The 21572-nt window shown below is 28.7% G+C and overlaps 1 protein-coding gene across 3 annotated transcripts in view; it reads right to left on the bottom strand.

Moving 5' to 3' along the window:
* Positions 1-21572, bottom strand: part of Br140 (bromodomain-containing protein 140) — a 139672-nt gene that overhangs the window by 65977 nt on the left and 52123 nt on the right. For all 3 annotated transcript variants that reach the window (XM_075376577.1, XM_075376594.1, XM_075376586.1), the window contains exons 11-14: positions 14226-14344; positions 11066-11561; positions 9708-9864; positions 3235-3366 (exon numbers count right to left, since the gene is read on the bottom strand). In XM_075376577.1, coding sequence (XP_075232692.1) covers positions 3235-3366; positions 9708-9864; positions 11066-11561; positions 14226-14344 — 904 coding nt within the window. The remainder of the gene's footprint in view (positions 1-3234; positions 3367-9707; positions 9865-11065; positions 11562-14225; positions 14345-21572) is intronic.

Below are 21572 nucleotides of genomic sequence, written 5' to 3'. Positions count from 1 at the left end.
TCAATATTAATATATGATATCAAAAAATCATATCACAATATTTATTACTGTTTAATAACAACAGAAGTTGATGCCATTAAAATTTACACAAAATAAAACTAACTTAAAAAACTATACAATAAAACTATTCTCTAAATTTTACTTTTAAAGACAGAGTCAAATTACAAATTATAAGCAACTTACCAACCCCCTTCTTAATTTGTCATAGACTTCTAGTTTTCTTGAATTTTTTGTTAGTTTATTTGATACGTGTCCAATGGGACTTTGTTTCTATATAACAATGCTCAAACATGTTCTGCACAGTTTGATTTCAAACTCTATTATCTCTGGCTTTCATTGAGAGGTTCCAGGTTTGAGTCAAAAGGTAATACATATGAGGTCATTCAAATATAAATCTGAATTTGTTTACATAACTTTATTGATATTAGATAAAATTACAAATAAATTACCTTATTTTTCTACATAGTTTCCTTCAACAAAAATACATTTTCTCCATCAGATAGGTAACTTTCTAATACCCTTATCAAAAAACAAGATGGCTCCCCCAAAAATCAATTGCACTCATAATGCTTGACTGTTACATCGTCTTTGAATTTTTCCCCTCCTAAAGCTTCTTTCATCACACAATGAGAAATCTGCACTGTATAGTGGGTGTTCAAGAGGTGTCCAATGACTCTTAGCAAGTCTATCCTAAGTCTGAGTTGCTATATGCGGCCATGCATTACCTTGGAGAAGGTGGACATTAAGAATCAGTAAGGTGGACAGTAACTAGTAGGAGTATACCACACTTACCATCCTTCATTTGTACAGGAAATCAATCAGCAGTACACCTTTTGAACCCCAAAACACAGTTTCCTGACTTTTCCAGCTGACAAGCATTTCTTGGCCTTGACTGGTGTTACCTTCCCACTTTTCCTCCATACCATATTTTTCACTGCTTTTCGGGATGTAATGGTGAATCCATGCAGGTCACAATAAGGTCCAAAAATGCCTCTCCTTCTTCCTTAAAGCGACTCAGAAGCCAGTCTGACAGATGTCTTTCAGATAATTCTCTATGTCTCAACGAGAAGACATAAAACCCACCTCGCCGACACTTTGCTGTGTCTAAGAGTGTCTGACAACATTGTATGCACACTCCTAACACTTATACGTCTCTGATGCGATTTCAGCAATGGTTAAGCAGCAATTACCTTTTACAAGGACACAACAGCTTGAACGTTATCATTAATATTTGCAGACAAAGTTTGTGACTTTTTCTCTACTACATTATGGCCACTTCAAAATTTTTTGGGCCATTCAAAAACTTGACTTTTTGACAGAGTAGAATCTTTGAACTGTGCCTAGAATTGAGTCAAAATTTCAAAGGATTTGACCCCTTCATTGGCAAGAAATCTGATTACAATTCATTGTGCAATGGATAATGATACATGACAGTACCTCATGCTCAGACATTCTGCTATGGACATGGGAACGTGACCAACGGGTGTGGCTGGCTGATTGCTCCCCTCTACATATATCCAACTAACTACTGCAGTGCCCAACCACATATCCGCTCTTCCTTAGCTTGTAAGAGCAAAATTTTTTTAACGACCCTCGTAATCAAATTTAATGAATTTATAATTAAACATCGCAGCAGTACATAATTATTATCAATAATAATAAAATGAAAATATTCACTTACTGCTTGTTTTTACAATATTTAACATAACCACTTTCACAGAGCGCACTGCTTCATCAGATGTAAAAATTAAAAATTTAAAGAGAAGAATGTTATCTCTTTTTAGTTAGGTAGTAACCCTAACTAAAAAGAGGTAGTATACCTAACTAAAAAGAAACAACATTCTTCTCTTTAAATTTTTAATTTATTTTAATTTTCACATCTGTTGAAGTGGTGCACTCTGTGAAATCGGTATGTTAAATATTGTAAAAACAAGCAGTAAGTGAATATTTTCACTTTATTATTATTATTATTGATAATAATTATGTACTGCTATGATGCTCAATTACAAATTCATTAAAGATTTGATTACAAGGGTTGTTCAAATATAAACCAGAGTTTTGCCTTAAAAACCATTTTTACCACTTTACAACCTAACCAAAAGGAGACAAACAACATTATTTTCTTTAAATTTTAAAATCAATTTTAATTTTTACATCTGATGAAACACGGCACTCTGCGAATAAATATTATAAAAACAAGTAGTAAGTGAATGAAAATATAATTTAATTATTATTGAAAATAAACAAATTATAATAAAATTAGCCACAATTAGGATTTATGTCAGCAACAATCAGAAGAATATAAAAGAAAAATATACAATCAGAAGAATATAAAAGAAAAATATTTTCATTTATTCTATGTAAAAAAAAATTATGTATTCACTAACACAACTTCCTAAATGAAAAACAAAACAAAAATAAAAGACAAAGGAAGAGTAATTGAAACTGTACCATCAGCAGAAGAACAAAGCTTTGACATTGACCCAGGGCAAGTGAGTAGTCTATCTTGAAGGGAAGATAGTCCTGTCCCTCACTATTCACTCCTTATCCTTAACTGTATCTCTTTTTCCACATTATCAGTTCTGAGAATGCTGGGATGATGATAAAAAATGTTACACATTTGCTGTCACCTGATTGAAGAGGGAGTCGTTTGAAAAACTATTTGGGAGTTGCCTACTATACAATCCAATATCAAGCAGCTAAATGAAAAACAAATTATACCTATGTTCAAACATTACATAAAAAATGTGATTTATTTTATTTGTTTAAAATTTACTGAGTAAACTAGAGAAAACTAACAATGGAACCACTCTAGATGAAAACAAAATAAACAAAAGCAGACTATTTGGTAAAAATTAAGATAAGATTTGAATGCACAAAAAACACATGAATTGTTCTCAGAACCTTTCCATTTTTTGAAGCAGTGTCAAAAAAGTAGAAAATAAATTAATAGTTGAAATAATGATAATATTACTAATGATATTAATAATGTATTGGTGTACATTGTAAAAGAGGATTTATATAAATTATTATCAATAAAATATAGCTTTTCTTTAGAAGTTTTTTTTCACTACTACTTTAGTAACAACTGTTTATGAGATGAAAATAATACTTTTAATTTATTAATCTATTCAAAATGAGATGAAAAATTATGATATTTTTTCTTTAGTTGTAAATTAAAAAGAACATTTTATTCAACTTGTGAGTAGATACAGTAATACAATTGCAACTTACCAGATAAGATTTCACAGTCATTACTCAAATTTTTTTTAACAGGCACATTAACTGTAGATTCACTGGTAAGTTTTGGAGGACAGAGTGGTAAATCATCATCATCATCACTTGATTTATCTCCATCTGAATCCTCTGAAAAAGAGATAGAAATTAAATAAATCCTTTATACAAATACAAAAATTAACAATTATAACTAAAAGACAATTCAAAATATGTTTAATTTTATATATATATATATAAATATATATATATATATTGTGCTAGAAAATTCTAAAAAGTTTCATATTATTGCAACTAGGTAACAGGTAGTAGCAGATGTATGTCATTATAAAAATACGATAGTACAAAATGTATGAAATTTAGATAATCTTCAACTAATTTTTTCAACAGGAAAATGGCTAAGATTTTCATAAAAAAATCTGATAAGACGGGTAATATCTTAGACAGGGAGATCCAAGAAGACTGTAGTGACCATTTTCCTGCGGTCAGTTCTAGTAAACTTTTGAATGAAATCTTGTGGTATGAAATTCCCCTTCTGAAGTTCAAAATGAATAGACAAGATAATATTACAAGAACTGACATTCTCTAATAACCGATGAAAGATTTTTTTTTAACACCTTTTTCTACCCATAATAGATATGAGAAAGATAGGCTAATTATTGATTTCAGTAAAACCAGTAAAACAGGCTTTCCTGTGAATTGGTTTAATAACATAAACATTTAAGTTGAGAAAATTACCTAACTGAGTAATTAATAAGATGACTCTGTGAAAACAGAAAATTTACAATGATAAACCATGACAGAAGATATATCATCTCACCCAAAACATTTTTTTGCATTTTAAAACCGTCAATGTAATTTCATATTTGCTTACTTTATTATGTAAGAGAATGCAAGCACAGCTAACGTCTAATTTACAATAGAATTCCACATAATCCAACTTATCAGCAAAGTAACTAACACTGTGCCAGAATTACACATTAGGTCATTATCAACATTTAATTCAATATTACAATTTACTTTTTCTATGGAGCTTTTGGGAATCCATTAAAAATTCTTTTATTAATATAGGCAGTGGTAACATGAGGGTTGCTATTTATATTTCTAGTTTTGGCAACAGTAAGTGTTGCCAGACGCCATCTGACGTTTTCATTGAAAACTTGACATTGTTTAATACAACCTTCTTCAGAACATTTTGTTATTTGAGCACGATTTGTGTTGTTTACAGTAAGTTGAAAAATTCATCTCGGGCAAAAAATGGAATTAACTCGTGAACATTTTTGTGCGATTATTTTTCATAACTTTTGATGTGGATTATAAAGACAAGAATGCATCGATGCATTAAATTCTTTATACGGCAATTAAAAAACTGGTATGAATTCCATGAAGGTCGTCCATAATTGGTTTTTGTGTCAGAAAACATCAATGCTGTGCGTGAACTGATAAAGCAAGATCATCATGTGATACCGTGAGATTGAAGGCATCATTGGACATTAGTATGACAAGCATCAATAAGATATTATTGCATGATCATTTGGCTGTAAAAAGTTTTGTTCACATTAGATTCTGTATAATCTGACAAACACTCAAAAGAAGGCTCATGTCTATTGGTGCAAGGAAATGTTGAAAAAATACGTTCAAGATGCATCAAAGGCTGTGTATAACATCAACACAAAATGACGAAGCGTGGATCTACGCATATGAGCCCGAAACAAAACAGCAATCGACTGTATGGGTCTTCCAAAACAAGTCAAATTCAACAAAAGTTGTTTGCGGAAGAAGCACATCTAAGCAAATGGTTACCTGTTTCTTCAGCATTATCGGTCACGTGGTGACAGTGGCATTAGAGCAATGTAGGGCGGTCAATTCTGAATTGTACACGATCATTTGCTTGCCAGAAGTCTTTAGAGAAATTTGGAAAAAGTCAAAGAAGAAACGAATCATTCTTCATCATGACAATGCAAGCTCTCACACATTGGCTCAAAAGAATTTTTGACCGGCCAAAATGTCAAACTGATAGGTCATCTGTCGTACAGCCCTGATTTGCACCCAATGACTTTTTTTTATTCCCACAAATAAAAAAAAATTATGGGGTCAACAATTTTCAACACCCAAAGAAGTGGTTGTTTCATTCAAAACAGATGTTTTGGTGTTATCTCAATCGAAGTGGAAAAAGTGCTTCGAAAACTGGTTCAAACGCATGCAAAAGTGTATTGATCTTCATGGAGAATATTTTTAAAAACAATAAAACCAATTTCAATCATAAATATTTATTTTTTTATTATTAGGCCAGAAATATAAAAAGCAACCCTTGTAATTCGCATAGTAATTCAATGGAATACCTTGTGTAGTAGATAAGATCATATATATTCACAATCATTTTCATTAATGAAAATAATTTCCATAATTTGACAATTTTAAGTGATAATACTTGCTTCAAACACTAATTAATCTAAACTATGACATCTCTTACAAAACTTTTTTCATCTGTGCTTCTGTTTTACATGTGGGTTTTCCTAAATAACTTTGTAATAATTTTTCTTTAAATATTTTTCAAAACAAAATCCCAGTCAATACAATTCATTTGTGATAACTTTTTTATCTAATTTTAAATAAGAATAATAATCTATTCTACTGATCATTTACAATATCAACAACAGTTAAAAACGTACATCATTCATACATATTTTCATCAAACAAGACCACATCTTTACACCTGATTCTCACACTTGTAAAGCCTTATGCTAAAAATGTACATATAATAGAAAAAAAATGAAGGATAATTACTAATATTAATACTGTATCTAAAGAGATGTTAGCTGCCTTTAATTAACTGTTGGTGAACATTCATTTTTACCTGTCTACTACAGATTTTAGCAAACCAATTAGAAAACTGTATTTTACATTTTAAGTTTCATCTATCTTATTTTGATTTGAATTTATGCCAATATTTTTTACAGCCTGCAAAAAAAGGTTCCAAAAGAGCCATTTTGTCAAATTTTGTAGATATTTATTGCACAAAGAAGCAGTGACATGGTAAATCCATAGTAATCAGCATTTATTAAACAGCAGGATCTTATAATATATATATATATATAACATGGCACTTCCTAAAAAAACATTTTTAAAGTCAAATATAATTAATCTTTTATAATTATTATTGTTTAAAGGAATAGCCTACTCTAAAAATAAAAACAACTAATCAGCATTTATTATTAGTAGCAAAAATAAAATAAAATGTAAAAAAAAGGATTTAGATGATACTGCAACCTAAAGGAATTTCCTTTAAACATTATTACAAAAGCAACATTTTATTGTCCTTTTTTTATAATTTTTTTTTATTTATGGATAATAAAAACAGTATACATTGAAATAAACAAAGGTACTAACAATTATCAGAAGTAGTAGTAATTTACTTTTTGAAGTACATAATCAACTGCCTTGCCAAATGTTGATTTATGTACTCCAACAAATACCTCTACAACGCTAGCTTGAAAGCCAGGATCAGCAAGATACCTTAAAAAAATTTCATAATTTTTTGTTCAGATGTTACAGTACTTCCTCTTCTTTCATTTCACTAATAAAAAAGATAGTTATACGAATTCCAATGAATGCATTTCTAAATGTAATAATTACTTAAGGTCTGGGTGAATATTTGGCATGCTTTATGATTTGTGCAATTCATTTGTTCATATATAAATAAACTTGATTGCACAACAACTTTATTCTATTTTTCGTGTTTGTTCTAAAGTAGCATTGAATATCATTTTCTATTTACAAAAACCAAAAATAAAAAGAAGTGTTTATTCAGTCTTTATAAGTATTTACAAACAGAAAAGGTTTTTATATTAGTTTATAGTAAATACTAAACAATACAGTAAACATGACAATAAGATGAAAAATGGAAAAGTCTTAATTTTTTATTCAAAAATAATAGCTAGCTATTGACTAAAAAATGCACTAGTTACAGTAAACATATTTTTTATTCATTTACCCATATTGACAATATTAAATTTGCTCACCACACATAAAAAAAATGTACATAGGATCAAGAAACTTTCAAATTTAAGAATGCTGAAATTTGGGGTATTTGTTTTGTTTAAGCTGTTTATTTAAAGATATGTATAGTTTAATCCATTCAAATAAGAGCAGTTAATAAATAATAAGTAGATAGCATAAAACAAAGCATGTTAAAATTAATGCAAATTGCAAGAAATTACATAGGTTATCAAATTAAAGTGAATTTTTAAGTAATATTATTTTTTTTAGTTAAAAAAAGTGTATAAATTTATGCAACAATTTATAACAATCTTTCTTTTAGTAGAGAGAAAGAGAACAGACGAATCTGAAATTCCAGAAGGCAAAGCACTGGTAGGCAGTAGAAATTGCAGAAAAGTCCTAAAACAAATGGTGCTAGTCAAGACAAAATAGAAGTTTTAATCGAATAATAAAGCTGAACAGGATTCCTTTCTCTATCGCAGAAAATCAGGTGAAGATGTCTTTTTATAATGCTGAAAAAGCCTCTCACATGGCAAGTGCAATTTTTAATTTGATCTTGATCCAGGGATGCAGCTAGGGAATATTTTGTATACTCTCAAACGTGTTTGATGGTAAATTCTTTTACAATCAAACTTGACTGACCAAAAAAAAAAACCAAGCCTGATCTTAGTAACAGCTTGAGGGATGGAAGAAAATTAAAGAATGGCTTCATAAGAAGCTACCTATTGGAAAAAACATATACTGATCGTGTTTGTCACCAGTACATAAAGATATGCTTTACTCTGTACATCATATAAACTTTTCTTCTTTTATGTTTTTTGAACAAAAACTATGTCTTTTGACTAAGGATGAAAATCTTTACTTAGTAGAAAAAAATTAAGTATTTTAATAAAATACCCAAACATAAGAATTCATTCAACAACAAAAAATGTTTTTGTTTATGAAAAATCTAAGAATCCTCTCATTCAATAAAGATGAAATTGATTAAATTTCAAGAAAAAGGTTAATGGAAAGCACATTTGTATGCAATTGATACTGTTAATACATCAAAGCATCGTTGTTAAAATACAAAGAATTTGCATTGATATTGTTAATACACTTTTCAAAGAGAAGTTATTACATTGATTGATCTGTAAAACACATAAATAGTCTCATCAAGGTATTAGAAGCAATTGGAGCAAGCAATGCAATTTAATCAGTGAAGAAAAAAAATCGCTGACGGACTTAGTTTATAACCATATTTAAGACAGGTAAGGAAGAAAAAGAATAAAAGAATGTTTGGTGAAAGTAACCAAAATCAAGTGAAAATATTTTTGGATCTGTTTCATAAAAAAGTTATTTTTGTTTATCATGCTCAGGATTTAACTACAATCATGAAAAGAACTGCACCTGTAGGCATTGTCAGCCTGTATAAAGAGTGCCCTGCAAGTTGATATCTCAAAATAATTACACACTTCTGAGAATCTTACTGACAGTTCCAGTTCAGTCACCTCCAATGAAAGAAGTTTTAAATTAAACATTGTAGTAAAAAATTACCTTAAGAACTTCAGTAAATAACAATGGCTGACAAATCTAAACATTATAACAGTTGTACATGAACTAGTTTCTAAGCTTTTCCCAAAATAAAAACTTTTATGGTAAAAAAAGCCCATAAAATTTAAGCTTTAATGTAATTTTTATAAAGACATATTTGTTTAATTTTAACGTCTCTGCAATTATCATACAAGATACTCATTATATAAATTTAATGGTTATATATTATTTATAACTGTTTTTAGATACTGTACATAATTTGATTAATTTAATCAACTTGTGTTGATTTAGATTTTGTTGTATTAGTTTAAAGTTGCTATGTCAAATATTTTATTGTATATTTTATAGTCGTCTATCTCATATCTAATGGTATTATAAAGTGTTTAATATTATTTTATATTTCTTCATTAAAACATTCTACAGTTAAGAATAAATTCTACTGATTCAACCCCAGCATCTCATGTATGATGTACCTTGTAATATGTGGGTCTAAGCATAACCAATGTTGTTTCGTACAGAAAAGCTGTAATTTTGCGGAAACTGATTTACTCAGGATTGCGCATTACGTATAAAAGAGATACCAATCTCATTGAAAACGAATAAAATTAAAAATTTTTGTATCTGTTATCATGTAGTAAAAAAATCTAGAGAATCTACAATATGCTGAAACAGTAAATAAACTGATTATTTTTTTTTATATGTAAAGTGTGTACTAAAATGCAAAATACAAAAGGGTAAAATGTTGGTGGAAGTGCTTATTAATACAATTCTTAAACTGGCTGCTATAAAATCTAGATTTGTTCCTGAGAGCAATTAATTACCCTCATTATAATATATTTGAAAATGATTAAATGGATAAATAAAAAAAATTAATTTTTAGGTTAACCAAGACCTCTAAAAAGCACACACAAAATTAACAAAAGTTCACCAGCTTAACTCACCTGAAGCACGATGATGCTGCTGTTTAGATTTCTTCCGTTTTAACTTAGCAATCTCAGCTTTGATCCTTTTCACCCTCTTATTACGAGCCAAAGCATGCTTTAATAAATGACTGCGGTCAAGCAGCTGTAGTAACTTGCAGAGCACTTGATCTTCATCCTGGGCACATCACTACATGCTCATTGTGACCACCCATAAAATTAACTAATTACATCATATACATTAAGAAAAATGGTGAAACATTCCTTATATCTGTTTATATTAACTGCACTTACAATATTATCTTTTTTTTTCACTCAGTGATTATTAAATAATTAACATACTGTGCACTTATTAAGTTTAAGGCTATTGTGAAGTTTAATATAATTTTCTTTTGCATTCTCCTTAAATTTTAGTGGAATACTTTACAAATATTGAAAAAAAAATTGCCAATAAACAGTTGCATACATTAATGTTGAATTAAACAAAAATCTCAACAGGGAAATATTTAGCGACTATTAGAAAAACATATGGCATGATTAAAGATACGTATATAACAAATATGTAATTTTAAAATCTAGCTAATTACGTTAATAATTGTTGATCAATTGATCTGGAAAAGTATAATTCTATAATATTCAGGGTAATTATATTTTCCCATCTACCACTATACCAGCGCTATAACTTTAAAGGGAAAGTATTGTAAACGACCCAATTTGGGCATATGTGGTTTTTACCAGATCTTTACGTTTTCATACCTAAGGAACCCAAAAAACCAGAAGGAAATTTTCTTGATATTTGTGTGTACCACAAGGAGCGCTAATGTAGCACTGATGTACAGCTGCTGTAGTCATCTGTTATGTTGTGAGGTCACAGGTGAGCAGTAGAACTAAATAAAAGAATAATATTTAAAGAGTAAAAAAGTATTTAAAGTGGCTGCTAGTAACACCACACCCGCACAAATGAAATACAGTATGCACATGTGCTTTAGTTGGAATCATTGAATTAAATAAACAAAAAATATAATATTTAAATAAAATGATAAATATTTTAAATTGTGTGTAAGCCATGCATCAGAAAAAAGCTGTTGCCAGCAAAGTTCTAAAACTGCGTTGTCAGCTTTTTTTAATCTGTGTATGTGTGTGTGTGTGTACACATACTCAATACAATACAATATTAATAAATATATGTAATAAACTGAGTTTAATGTCCAATAGTAATATTGCCAGGAATGGCAAGTTTTAACAGTTTATTAAAAAAAGATATAAACTCTTAATCAATTTGAGAGTTATTAGTAAATTTGTATAATGAATTAAATACTTCGATAGACAGCACAGCAAGATAGGTGTAATTAAATAAATTTAGCATTATGATGACTCACCATAGAATTACTAGGATCAGTGATATCTGCAAGCTCTTTATCGATTTCTGCAGCAAGTTGTTCACCACGCACAGAGTTTGGAGCTGGTAAAGATGGAGGTTCATGAGTATTAAGCAAAAGTCCTGTGACTGGGTCTAGTCCCATTTGATCCATGTCTCGACGTGCCTGTCGTAATAAAGCACCACCTTGATCTCGCATCTTTATAGCTGCTCTGTAGAATACAGTATCCTTGGCGTTATAATCAAGGCAGTTCTGAATCATCAAGTTGAAATCTGCCTCAAACTGATCGAGATTGGAATAACAAAAGTCATCAATTTTGGAACGCATTGTCGACAAATCCATGGGATGTTTCACTACTTCTCCATAGTCTGGTACCTCTGTTTGATCGACAGGTTCTATAAATATCTCTCCTGTATCCAAATTTCGTAAAAGATCAACTAACTGACGTAAAAAAGCATTCAATGGGCACAGCTCTAGTTCCATACACATTGCTTTCCTATATTTCAAAAGAGAGTAAAAACAAAGAAATGAAAAAAAAATAAAACTCCATAAATAAGATTACAATTAATGAAGAAAGATAATAAATAAAATATATCAATTTTATTAAATTTAAATTATGTGGTATGATACCTTGGATCTAAAAATATTAAATTAATGCACTCAAAATTTTATACTATAGCAGATACATATCTTATGAGATAATTGTTTCATACCTATGAGTATCATGATTTATTTATAGTATCAATATCTATAAAAAATGGTGCATGGGTTTGTTTGTTTAATGTACATGCTCACATTTTTATTTTAGCTGCTATTGGTGCAGAGCAGACCACATGGTGTGCTGGGCAACTGAGCACAGCGCACAAACAATTCATTTGTTTGAACGATTAATTTCTTTGAACGATTTTTATACTTCTTTATACAAACAATTTATCTAAAATTATATTTGTGTTTTGGGGATAAAAAAGGGAAACATTGGGGTTAGGGCTGTGTTAAAAAATCACAACTAAAGAAATAGCTAAAAGTGTTCAATATTTTGAAGTTTTTCATTATAATAGTTTTTGTTGTTGTTAGTATGCTAGATTCATGAACGTTATTTAGTTACAATTGGCAAAAATATTTAACAAAATCATGGATAAATAAACTATGTAACATTTTCGCCTGCCTTTTTTTCTAGTTTCTGAACTAAATGATATTTTAAGAAATGACTAGAGGAAAACTTATTATTAAGATTATATTTTATCATGAAATATAAAACAGTTAATGATTATAACATAATTTACACACAGAGAAAATCTGAATTTTTATCCAAATTACTGAATTGCCACAGAATCTTTGCAGTTATCTGATAAGCATTCTACTCTATCATAAAACTTATGCAATTTAATTTTAATTTATCTTTGACCTTGGAAGCGATTAGTAACTACTAACCAAAAAATGTAAAACCAATCATGGTTTCTGGAACTTAATAAAATGTAAAATATACAATTATTAGCCATTATTATCATTTTAAATAAGTACATGATTAATAATTCAAGAATATTTGTTTCTTAAAGAAATTAAGACTCATAAAATGTAAATAAATTTACATAAAAATTCACTAAAGTCATGGTTATAAAAAAATTTATTTACAGAAATATATTCAAGGGATGTATTATATTCTAAATCTATGCTATTATTTAGACTCAAGAGTTTGTTTGTTTGTTTGTCTATACTAATCTCAAACATAAATGAGCCGAAAAATTTCAAATATTATTGAAATGAAAAATTCCCAATTGTTTCAAAGCTTGCCTCTTCTCAAGTATCACAAGCAATATAGTAATTTCATATTCTGTATATCCCTTAATTTCACTGTATTAGGCAATCCTTCATGGAAATATGATTAACAGTACAGAGATAAAAAAAATAAAGTTGGTTGTGAGAAAATTGTTAATCCCATATCTGATTTTTGACTCGTGTAGAATTAGAATAATTTAGAATTAGAGTAATAAAGATTTAAAATTTTCATAACCCCTTGATTTATTTGTTATGGGAGATATTGTGATATTTAAAATTTTACTTTACAAAATCTGACTATCTTCAGAAAAATTAAAATTCCATGCAGAAGGACATACTCAAGCCCCTTTGTCCCCGAAGGCTGACCCAGCCCCGTAATTTATAACAAAAAATTGAAAAATGTCAGTACTCAGACTTAAGTATTCTACAGAAGAAAAAAACAAATAAATAAAAATCACAAGGGAAGAAGATGTATCCCCAAATTACTAAGTTGAAATATAGTGATATTCGATGGTTTTTTCAAAATCTGTTCTACTATAAGAAACAATTTAAATACAATATTTTAAACAAGATTTTAGACTCTCTTGCCTTCCTCAGGTGCTGGGGTTCTTTCTAAACTGCAGCCCTTGTAAATTAACTATAAGTAAGGTATGAGATATTCAAACCAATTTTTTCCCCAGAATGTAGAAATGCCTATTATTATGGATTACCTATAACTGCCATAAATTTACTGTATTAATTATGTAGTTTTGTAATAATGAAGATAAACTCTCACAAAGCTTTTCGTAATACTAAAATATGTTTTGTACCTTTAGGTGATAAGTTTAAGATGAATGGATACTTATCTGAAAGTGATGAATGGTCAGTTTAATTATAATTTGGTATTCATTCATTAGTTCAAGGCTGTAATAATACATATCATTTGTATTCAATAATAAAATATTATCTGCATAAGAGACTGCATTGCATGATACTTTTTGCAAATATCTTACGTAAATTATAAATATTAATGGACCTGGTACAGTTTCTTGGAAAATTTCCACTGTTAATTATTTTTCAGCATTATTTATCTTTATATCATCTATAACTTTCTTTTTACAAAACTATGCAATAGAAATAAGAGCAAAAGGTGTGCTCTACACTTCTAATTAGTACTTTCTCAAGTATGTCAGAGCTTCATAGAGCTAAGAATTTTTTTTTTATAAATGTAGCTGATATGTTTAAAGGCAAATTTATCCCAAAATAAAGTTTATCACAATCAATTCAATTTTTCTCAAATTATGAGCTGGGGAACTAACAAAAACAACACTGAAAAAAAAATTAAACATCAGAAAAAAAAATTAAATTCAAGAAGTATAACTAGCTGCAGATATGAAAAACTTACACTTTAATGAGTTCTTTTTTCATCTTTTCTCGTTTTCGAACAAGTTCACAAAGAAGTCGTACACGTTCTAAGTCTTGACGTAAACATTGCCAGTATTTCAGTTGACGATACATCTCACCCTAACATAACATATCATTACTGTATATAATTATTACAACATATAGAAATCGACACAAACCTTTTTAGCAAGACTACTTGAAGGAGTGTTACAATGTGATTAACCCTGGGTAAATAGAATTCTAACTTGGTGTCCACCTTCTTAACTTTTTTTATAAAATTGTATTAAATGTTTCACATTATACCTCATCACATTACATTCTATGGTAACAACTCTTGGTAAGGTTATTTTGACAATATGGACAGTGAATGTTTTTTATTCAGATAAGAGCCTTTTCAACCTGCTGGTTACTTGACTTGAAAAAATAGCCAAGAGATAAACCACACACAAGTAAATTTCTGTGGCTTTCAATACATATTGCAAACTCAGTTTTTATTCAGAAAACTACAACATTTTTACATTCACAGGTTGAATATCTGACAGTTTTATTTCATGCAACAATATACAATTTCCCAAAGGAAAGAAGGAATTTCTTGAAAAGGAAAAAAATTATTCATATAATATCATTAAATCCTTCAATATTAAAATTACTTTAAAATACCTAAAATCTTATAGAAAACATAGTGTATTTTTTTTGTTCAGCAAATCTTTTATAATTTAAGCATCAAGAATTTTTTTTATAATTTATAGACTAATTCAATCTTTGTTTTAATTTTCAGCATGACAAATAATAAAATAGGTTTTATGTAAACAAAGTCATAAATGCATCTAGCAGGCACCCTGTGCAGACCTTAGGGCTACTCTTAATCTGTAATTTGTCTATACAACAGGTCATGTTAAAGCTTAGCATGGGCTCATACTAAATTTCTTTGTAATGAAAAGGTATTACAACATTATGAAGGTAGTATGAGAAATCAGCCTGATGGGACAGAACGCTAATAATAAATTGTTTTAAACTCAGCATGAGAACATCTGAGACATGCAGCTAAAATAATAGAGATGCATGATTATCTTGGACAAAGATATTCATGTAGTTTGCACATTTCAAAATGGGTAAGAGGATCAACCCTAAAAATATGAAAACAGGCCTGCACCTCCAACTTTTAATCATGACTCACTACAAAATTAAGAGGACTGGTACAACTGTGTTCCATTTTTATTTCTGCATTATGTCATTTTTATGGGTAGTTCAAAAACATATTTTATGCTGAATCAGATGATGGATACAGTATGATAGTTTGTCAAAGATATGCTCAGAACAGAGATAGTGAGGTAACCTTCATGAATTTCCAAACTTCATAAACTTCTGAGTTCCAAAACAGACTGAAATCTTCTATCTGGATTTAAGTTCTAAATCAGCCTTGTAAAAAAAAAAAAGCAGACATTTTTAACAAGGTTGTTTACTTACGTATGGCAAGTGACATCAACAAGGATTTTGTAACATGATCTCTTCACTATACTTTGTATTAAACATACTGCTAGCAGAAGTAGTTCATTTTTAAGTGAAAAAAGTATACTGCATGACCTAAAAAATTATTCTGGTTGTACTAATGTGTAAAAAGTAATACACTGCAAAGTTTAAAAATTAACAGATCATTATGGGACTATAAAAATGATTGCAAATGACTCAAGTAAACAAAGCCAATTAGCCAAAGCTTTTAACAAAGAAATTTTGCACAAAAAGATACTCTCCTAGTTCATCCATATTCTTTGTCACATGATTAAAGACATAAATATATGCAGTATAAAATAAATTCATTCAACTTCTCATAAAAATAAAAATATTCCTGAATTTTACTATGATGAAGGCTAAAACTTATGCTTGATGAGTTTGCTATGATTAAAATTGTTTTAAATTAAAATTATTATGTTTTTAGTGCTAAAGAGAAGTTATGGATCACTGAAAGGAAAGAATAGTTTTTTAAAAATTAAAAATAAAACACGGATCATTTGTTTCTACAACAGCAAATCAATTATTCAGCATGAATCTGTTCTTAAGGGACCTACTGGCAATGGGAACTTTCATGTGAGGGTTGGGCAATGTTATAGAGGAAGATTCCCACTTCAGCCTCATTACTTAAGTAATCAATGAGAGAAGTTGGTTCAATCATCATGAAAATGAAGCTTATTGGTCAGTAGTTTAAAAATAAAAAATCTGGCCCTAAAAGTGTGTTGTGTGTACACAAATGAACTCTCAATCATCAATCTTATTTTTAAGATTTGTCACCATGTGATTATTTCTTGTTAATGTAAAACACTAGTTAAACTTTTTTTACAGTGTGTGTAGTCTAGAAAGGAAGATAATTTGTAATATTATAATGAATTTATTAGATGTATTTGAACTGATAAACTTCAGGAGTAACATTTTATTATACAAGATTTTATATGCACAAAAATATACTTTACAGTCTTTGAACTAAAGCTAAGAAAAGAAGGCAGAAACAGAAGTACTGAAACTATATATATATCCTCCTATCAGCACTCGCATGCAATTAAGGATACAAAACTGATATAATTCTAATCAGTTTTGTAACAGAAAGAAAGTAATGGAAGATAAGAAAATTAAACCAGAATCATGCACATTTTGAATTCATGTAATAAACAAGCTGTATCCTGAATCTGAATTAAATAAATATTTATTTTAGATAGTTTTTTTTAAATTTTAATTATTACGGCAACTCAATATTTTATGTTTTTATGATTTATTAAATTAGTTTGTTTCTGACATAAGACTAGTAACACAAGCAAACTTATATGGATTAACAGAAATTTGCAATGAAACTTTGTCGTCTTATGAATGTACACAAAAAAAAATCTCTTACGTTTATTTTTAAGTTTCTTACTCAAGTTTTTATAAGTTCAATGTTTTAAGATTTTTTACTGACCATCTCTTTCTTCAATTTTTTTATGTTAACCTACGTTCCTACACCATCTTTAATTTTTTATTCTAAGAAGTAATAATAATATTACAAAAGAATATACAAAAACATAACTTTTACAAAATATTACTTCAATGAGCTAAGTAATATGCAACCTACAATAAAATTATTCACACATTCAACCATGAATTAGTTATACTATACACAGCAGTTTTGCGTTCTTGCTGAAATTATTCTGTTCTAATTGTATTTTTATTTGGGAGATCCACAAGGAGTTAAGAAAATAAAATGGATACGTAACTAAACATTACACACACGCGCGCGCGTGCGTTTAGCACAGTAACTACAGTAATATACTGTGAATACATCTGTATATCTTAACAAACATTATGCAATGGATTCGATTTATATGTACAGCAATGATGATAGAAACAAAAGTACAGGGTGAAATGAGATAAACAGCAGTTACAGATGCACAAGCATGGTTGTTTCTGAAGTATGGTTCTCCAAATAATGGGGCCAAGTAGAATTAGAGAAATGGTAGTAACTATATTTTTAATGTAGAGACTGAATAGTTAAGGAAATACTCAGTGAACAACATGTTGAAAACTACAATTAAATTACTGTTATGATGAAACAAATTAACTACTTAATTATTAACATTTTGAAACAGAAAATAGCACAAAATAAAACTATAAACAAATTATTTCTACATAAAAAAAGAAAAATTTTATGTATCTATACAATATTAACACACATTTAATTATGATATTAATTTTTATTGTAATATATACAACAGAAACCTAACAATACAGTATCAATAAATCTACATTTGTTCATTCAACTAACACCCATGCATGTTCAAAAAAAATGTTATAATTAATGCACATAAATAAAACAATATTAATTAGCAAATAAAAATAAAATTGAACATTTTTAATCATTCTTTTATCTATTTAAAAAGTAACAATTACTTACAATCAATTCCTTGGAAAGAGGAATAGGTACAATTAAGATATACAATTAAAACTTATTTACAAGCTCATTGATTAAAAATAACTGAATTTTTCAAAATAAAAACATCTCTCATATCAAACCTTACAATATTCTTTTTATAAATAATATATTATATTTATAAAATAATATATTCAGATAATGGTCAAGTTATCAATAACATAGAATTAATTTTTTCAGCTAACATGCTTGAAAAATTTATTCAAAAATAATTTCTCAGCTCTAGAAAACATTAAAAATACTTGAATCTTACAAAAACTTCAACAGCATCAAAATAAATAGTTTTCAGCTGATAAGATAGTTTCCACGATTTTAGTCAAACTAATGATAAGCTGAATGTTTAATATTATAGAGGTGCACATTTAAAACAAAGATTAAGTTTTTAACAAACAGGGTAATTTCAAATTAGCTAATTAAAAAAATTAGTGTTACACATAAAGATTCTAACACTTTTCCAACTAATTATTATGAAGCTTTATCTTGATCTGGGTTAGAAAAGAATTACACTTGAAGCGAGACATGTACAAAACAGATGTATGTGTAACTGTCAAGAATTTTCAAACAAAAGTGATCAAATAATTTTCAAAACCAAGGACTCGATGTAGTAAATTTTAATGAAAATAAAAATAGTACTCAAACTTATAGATAATATTGGCAGAACACATATCGAATTGCCTGCACACTATTATACAGAGATCAAGTTTGTTTGTCCTAAATAATCCGGAAATTTCTAAGCCGATTTGAAATATTCCTTCAAATGTAAAAGCTTGCATCTTCCCAAGACAAACAGATTATATAGTAAAATGTTTTACCTCACTGGTCTGCTCCTAATTTCATCTCCTTCGACACCAACTGGGTTACTACTAATTACTTTCAAATTCATAATAAAGCCCGATTACAACAAAAACAATTATCACAAGCCTATAAAACTCTGAAACTTGATTTTACTGAACCAGCAAAGTCCCCAGACTCACAGCAAAAATTGAAATATTATTATGTTTAGAATATTCTTTTTCAAAATATGTAGATCAACTATTTTATGAGGCAATTTAAAAAACAGGGACATCATATTTAGTTTCTGCCACAATGCAGCTACCTGATCCTAAAATAGATGAAGACTTTTGATCGCATGTTAAGCCACCATCATGAAGCAATAACTTCATTATTCAAGTAAAAATTTTTCCCTCCTAAACATTTCTTAATCTATGGCACAGCTTTGAGCACACTTTGTTTTGTGATGAGGTTATCAAAAAGAAAGTGACCATTGTTTTCTCACATGAGAATGTAGTTCTTGCTTTCTTGGTGAAGGTTTACTTTCTACACTTTAATGTAAACATGCTTATTTTGTGATATTGTTATTTATCACAGATTATTTAGAATACAATGACTTGCATGACTGTAGAAGTTCTGTGACAGAACTACCAATCTTCCCATAACCATCTTCTTTCTTTATGTTCAAGCTGCAAAAGACGAGGAACCCACTTAGTTAAATTTGAGTTGATCTCTTACTTCAACTACTTGAACTGACTTCTGATCCTGTATGAATGATATGGATCATTCATGAATTATGAGATATTCTCCCAAGATATGGTACAAATCTTATACTATTTTGAAATGGTCAGTAATAAAAATATTAAAATAATTTGTAACAAGTGTGTTCCTCTTATTCCGATTAAGATTATATGAAGGAAGAAAGATAGAAAGGGAAACTGCGGCTGCTGACTACAAGTTGATACATATATTTCTATAAATCAAATATGTCTTGCACTCATTTTATGAAGACAGAACATGAAAGTTCTTTGCTTATATTTGATCCACTCTTACATGTTCAAAGACGAGTTCAAAACTCACTGGTGAAAAGAATATTCAAGACTTTTGCCATTAGAGACACAATTAAAAAACTGTAAATAAAATGACATTTTTCTGTTCTTTTTTAAAAAGGTCTACCAAAGAAAAGGAAATTTCAGAGCGATCAAAACTGTCTGGGCCTCCCTGGCATGGTTCAGATAATACATATCTTTTAACAACTAACTTGAAAATTAAATATGATAACAAATTCCACTGGCAAAATTAAAATTTATTGAAATTTAAACATGCAAAATTGGACTTTAGTCTAGCTATCACTTTATTTTTCAAAACAAAAGACCTATTTTGAAGCGGTTTTATTATTATTGTTAGCTTACCATACAAAATTGCAACTAATTTCATTGTACATGTCAATTTTTATTTCCTTGTACGAAGTAAAGGAAGTAGTGATGACAAAAAATCAGAAATATTCATTTTGACTAGTTTTGCAGTGACGTTTGTACGTATCTCACACAACTCAAAAATTATTAGCCATAGGATGTTGAAATTTTGGATTTAGTACTGTTGTAACATTTGGTTATGCACCTCTCCTTTTGATTGCAATTGACTGAACCAAAAGTGTCTAAAAAAAAGCCCAATTCCAAAAAAAACTGGATATTGGACTTTTTCTTAACTGCAGTAATAAGCCCTCATTAAGAGCTTTTCAACAATATACCATAAATGGTACTTATTCTCATTGGTTCCAGAGTTATGACCAAATAAAATTTTAATTAATGAAATATTTGGATGTTACAAGGAGAATGAGTCAGACTTCATATTCTTTTTGTTAACTTTTTTTAATTTAAATATATTGATTTATTAATAATTATTAACCTCTGATAGTAAAAACATTTTAACAATGATAATAATTCAATAATAACAATAAAAAAAATATGAAAAAATCAGAAGTTATTAATGAAATAAAATTTTATGCATTTTTCATTTTAAAAAATGTGTATATGAAATTTAATAAGCATACAAGGAAGTCATGTGGTGTCCACATCAGATTTTTTTAAGGATATTTATGAAAAGGACATTTAAAAATTTTAATGCTTATTTTTTTTTTAATTTTAAGAATTAGAATTCTTTTAAAATTGAAAAAACTAAATAAAACACATAAGTTGAATAACAATTGTAAAAACATTTTTTTTAAATTCTGAATATGTCTGCAAAATTGATTGTTGGACCAATCTATTAATCATTACTTGCTCAAAATTCAGTTACCAAAAAGTTTAAATGACGAAAAAGAAACTATATTTTATATTAAGAGATTCCTAATGTGAAAATAAAAGTTACTCAAAACTGTATTTTTATATCTATATATATATATTATTCATAAAAGTCAGGCTTACCGTAAAGAGCAATGTCATTTTGCAATGTCCCTGGCAAATTGGAAAATTATCTAGCAATTTCTAATTGGTTTGATATTTTTCAGGCTTATTGTAATGAACCCATATTTAACTTTAGGCTAATTAGAAAATGTGCAATTATTTGTTCATTAACGAGGTAAACTGAGATCCAATATAAGCATTATTGCTTATAATTATAAAT

Source organism: Lycorma delicatula, chromosome 1, assembly GCF_047948215.1.
Source record: "Lycorma delicatula isolate Av1 chromosome 1, ASM4794821v1, whole genome shotgun sequence".
Classification (NCBI taxonomy): domain Eukaryota; kingdom Metazoa; phylum Arthropoda; class Insecta; order Hemiptera; family Fulgoridae; genus Lycorma; species Lycorma delicatula.
The sequence above is the reverse complement of the archived record's forward strand: the minus strand, read 5'-3'. Positions and strand labels throughout refer to the sequence as shown.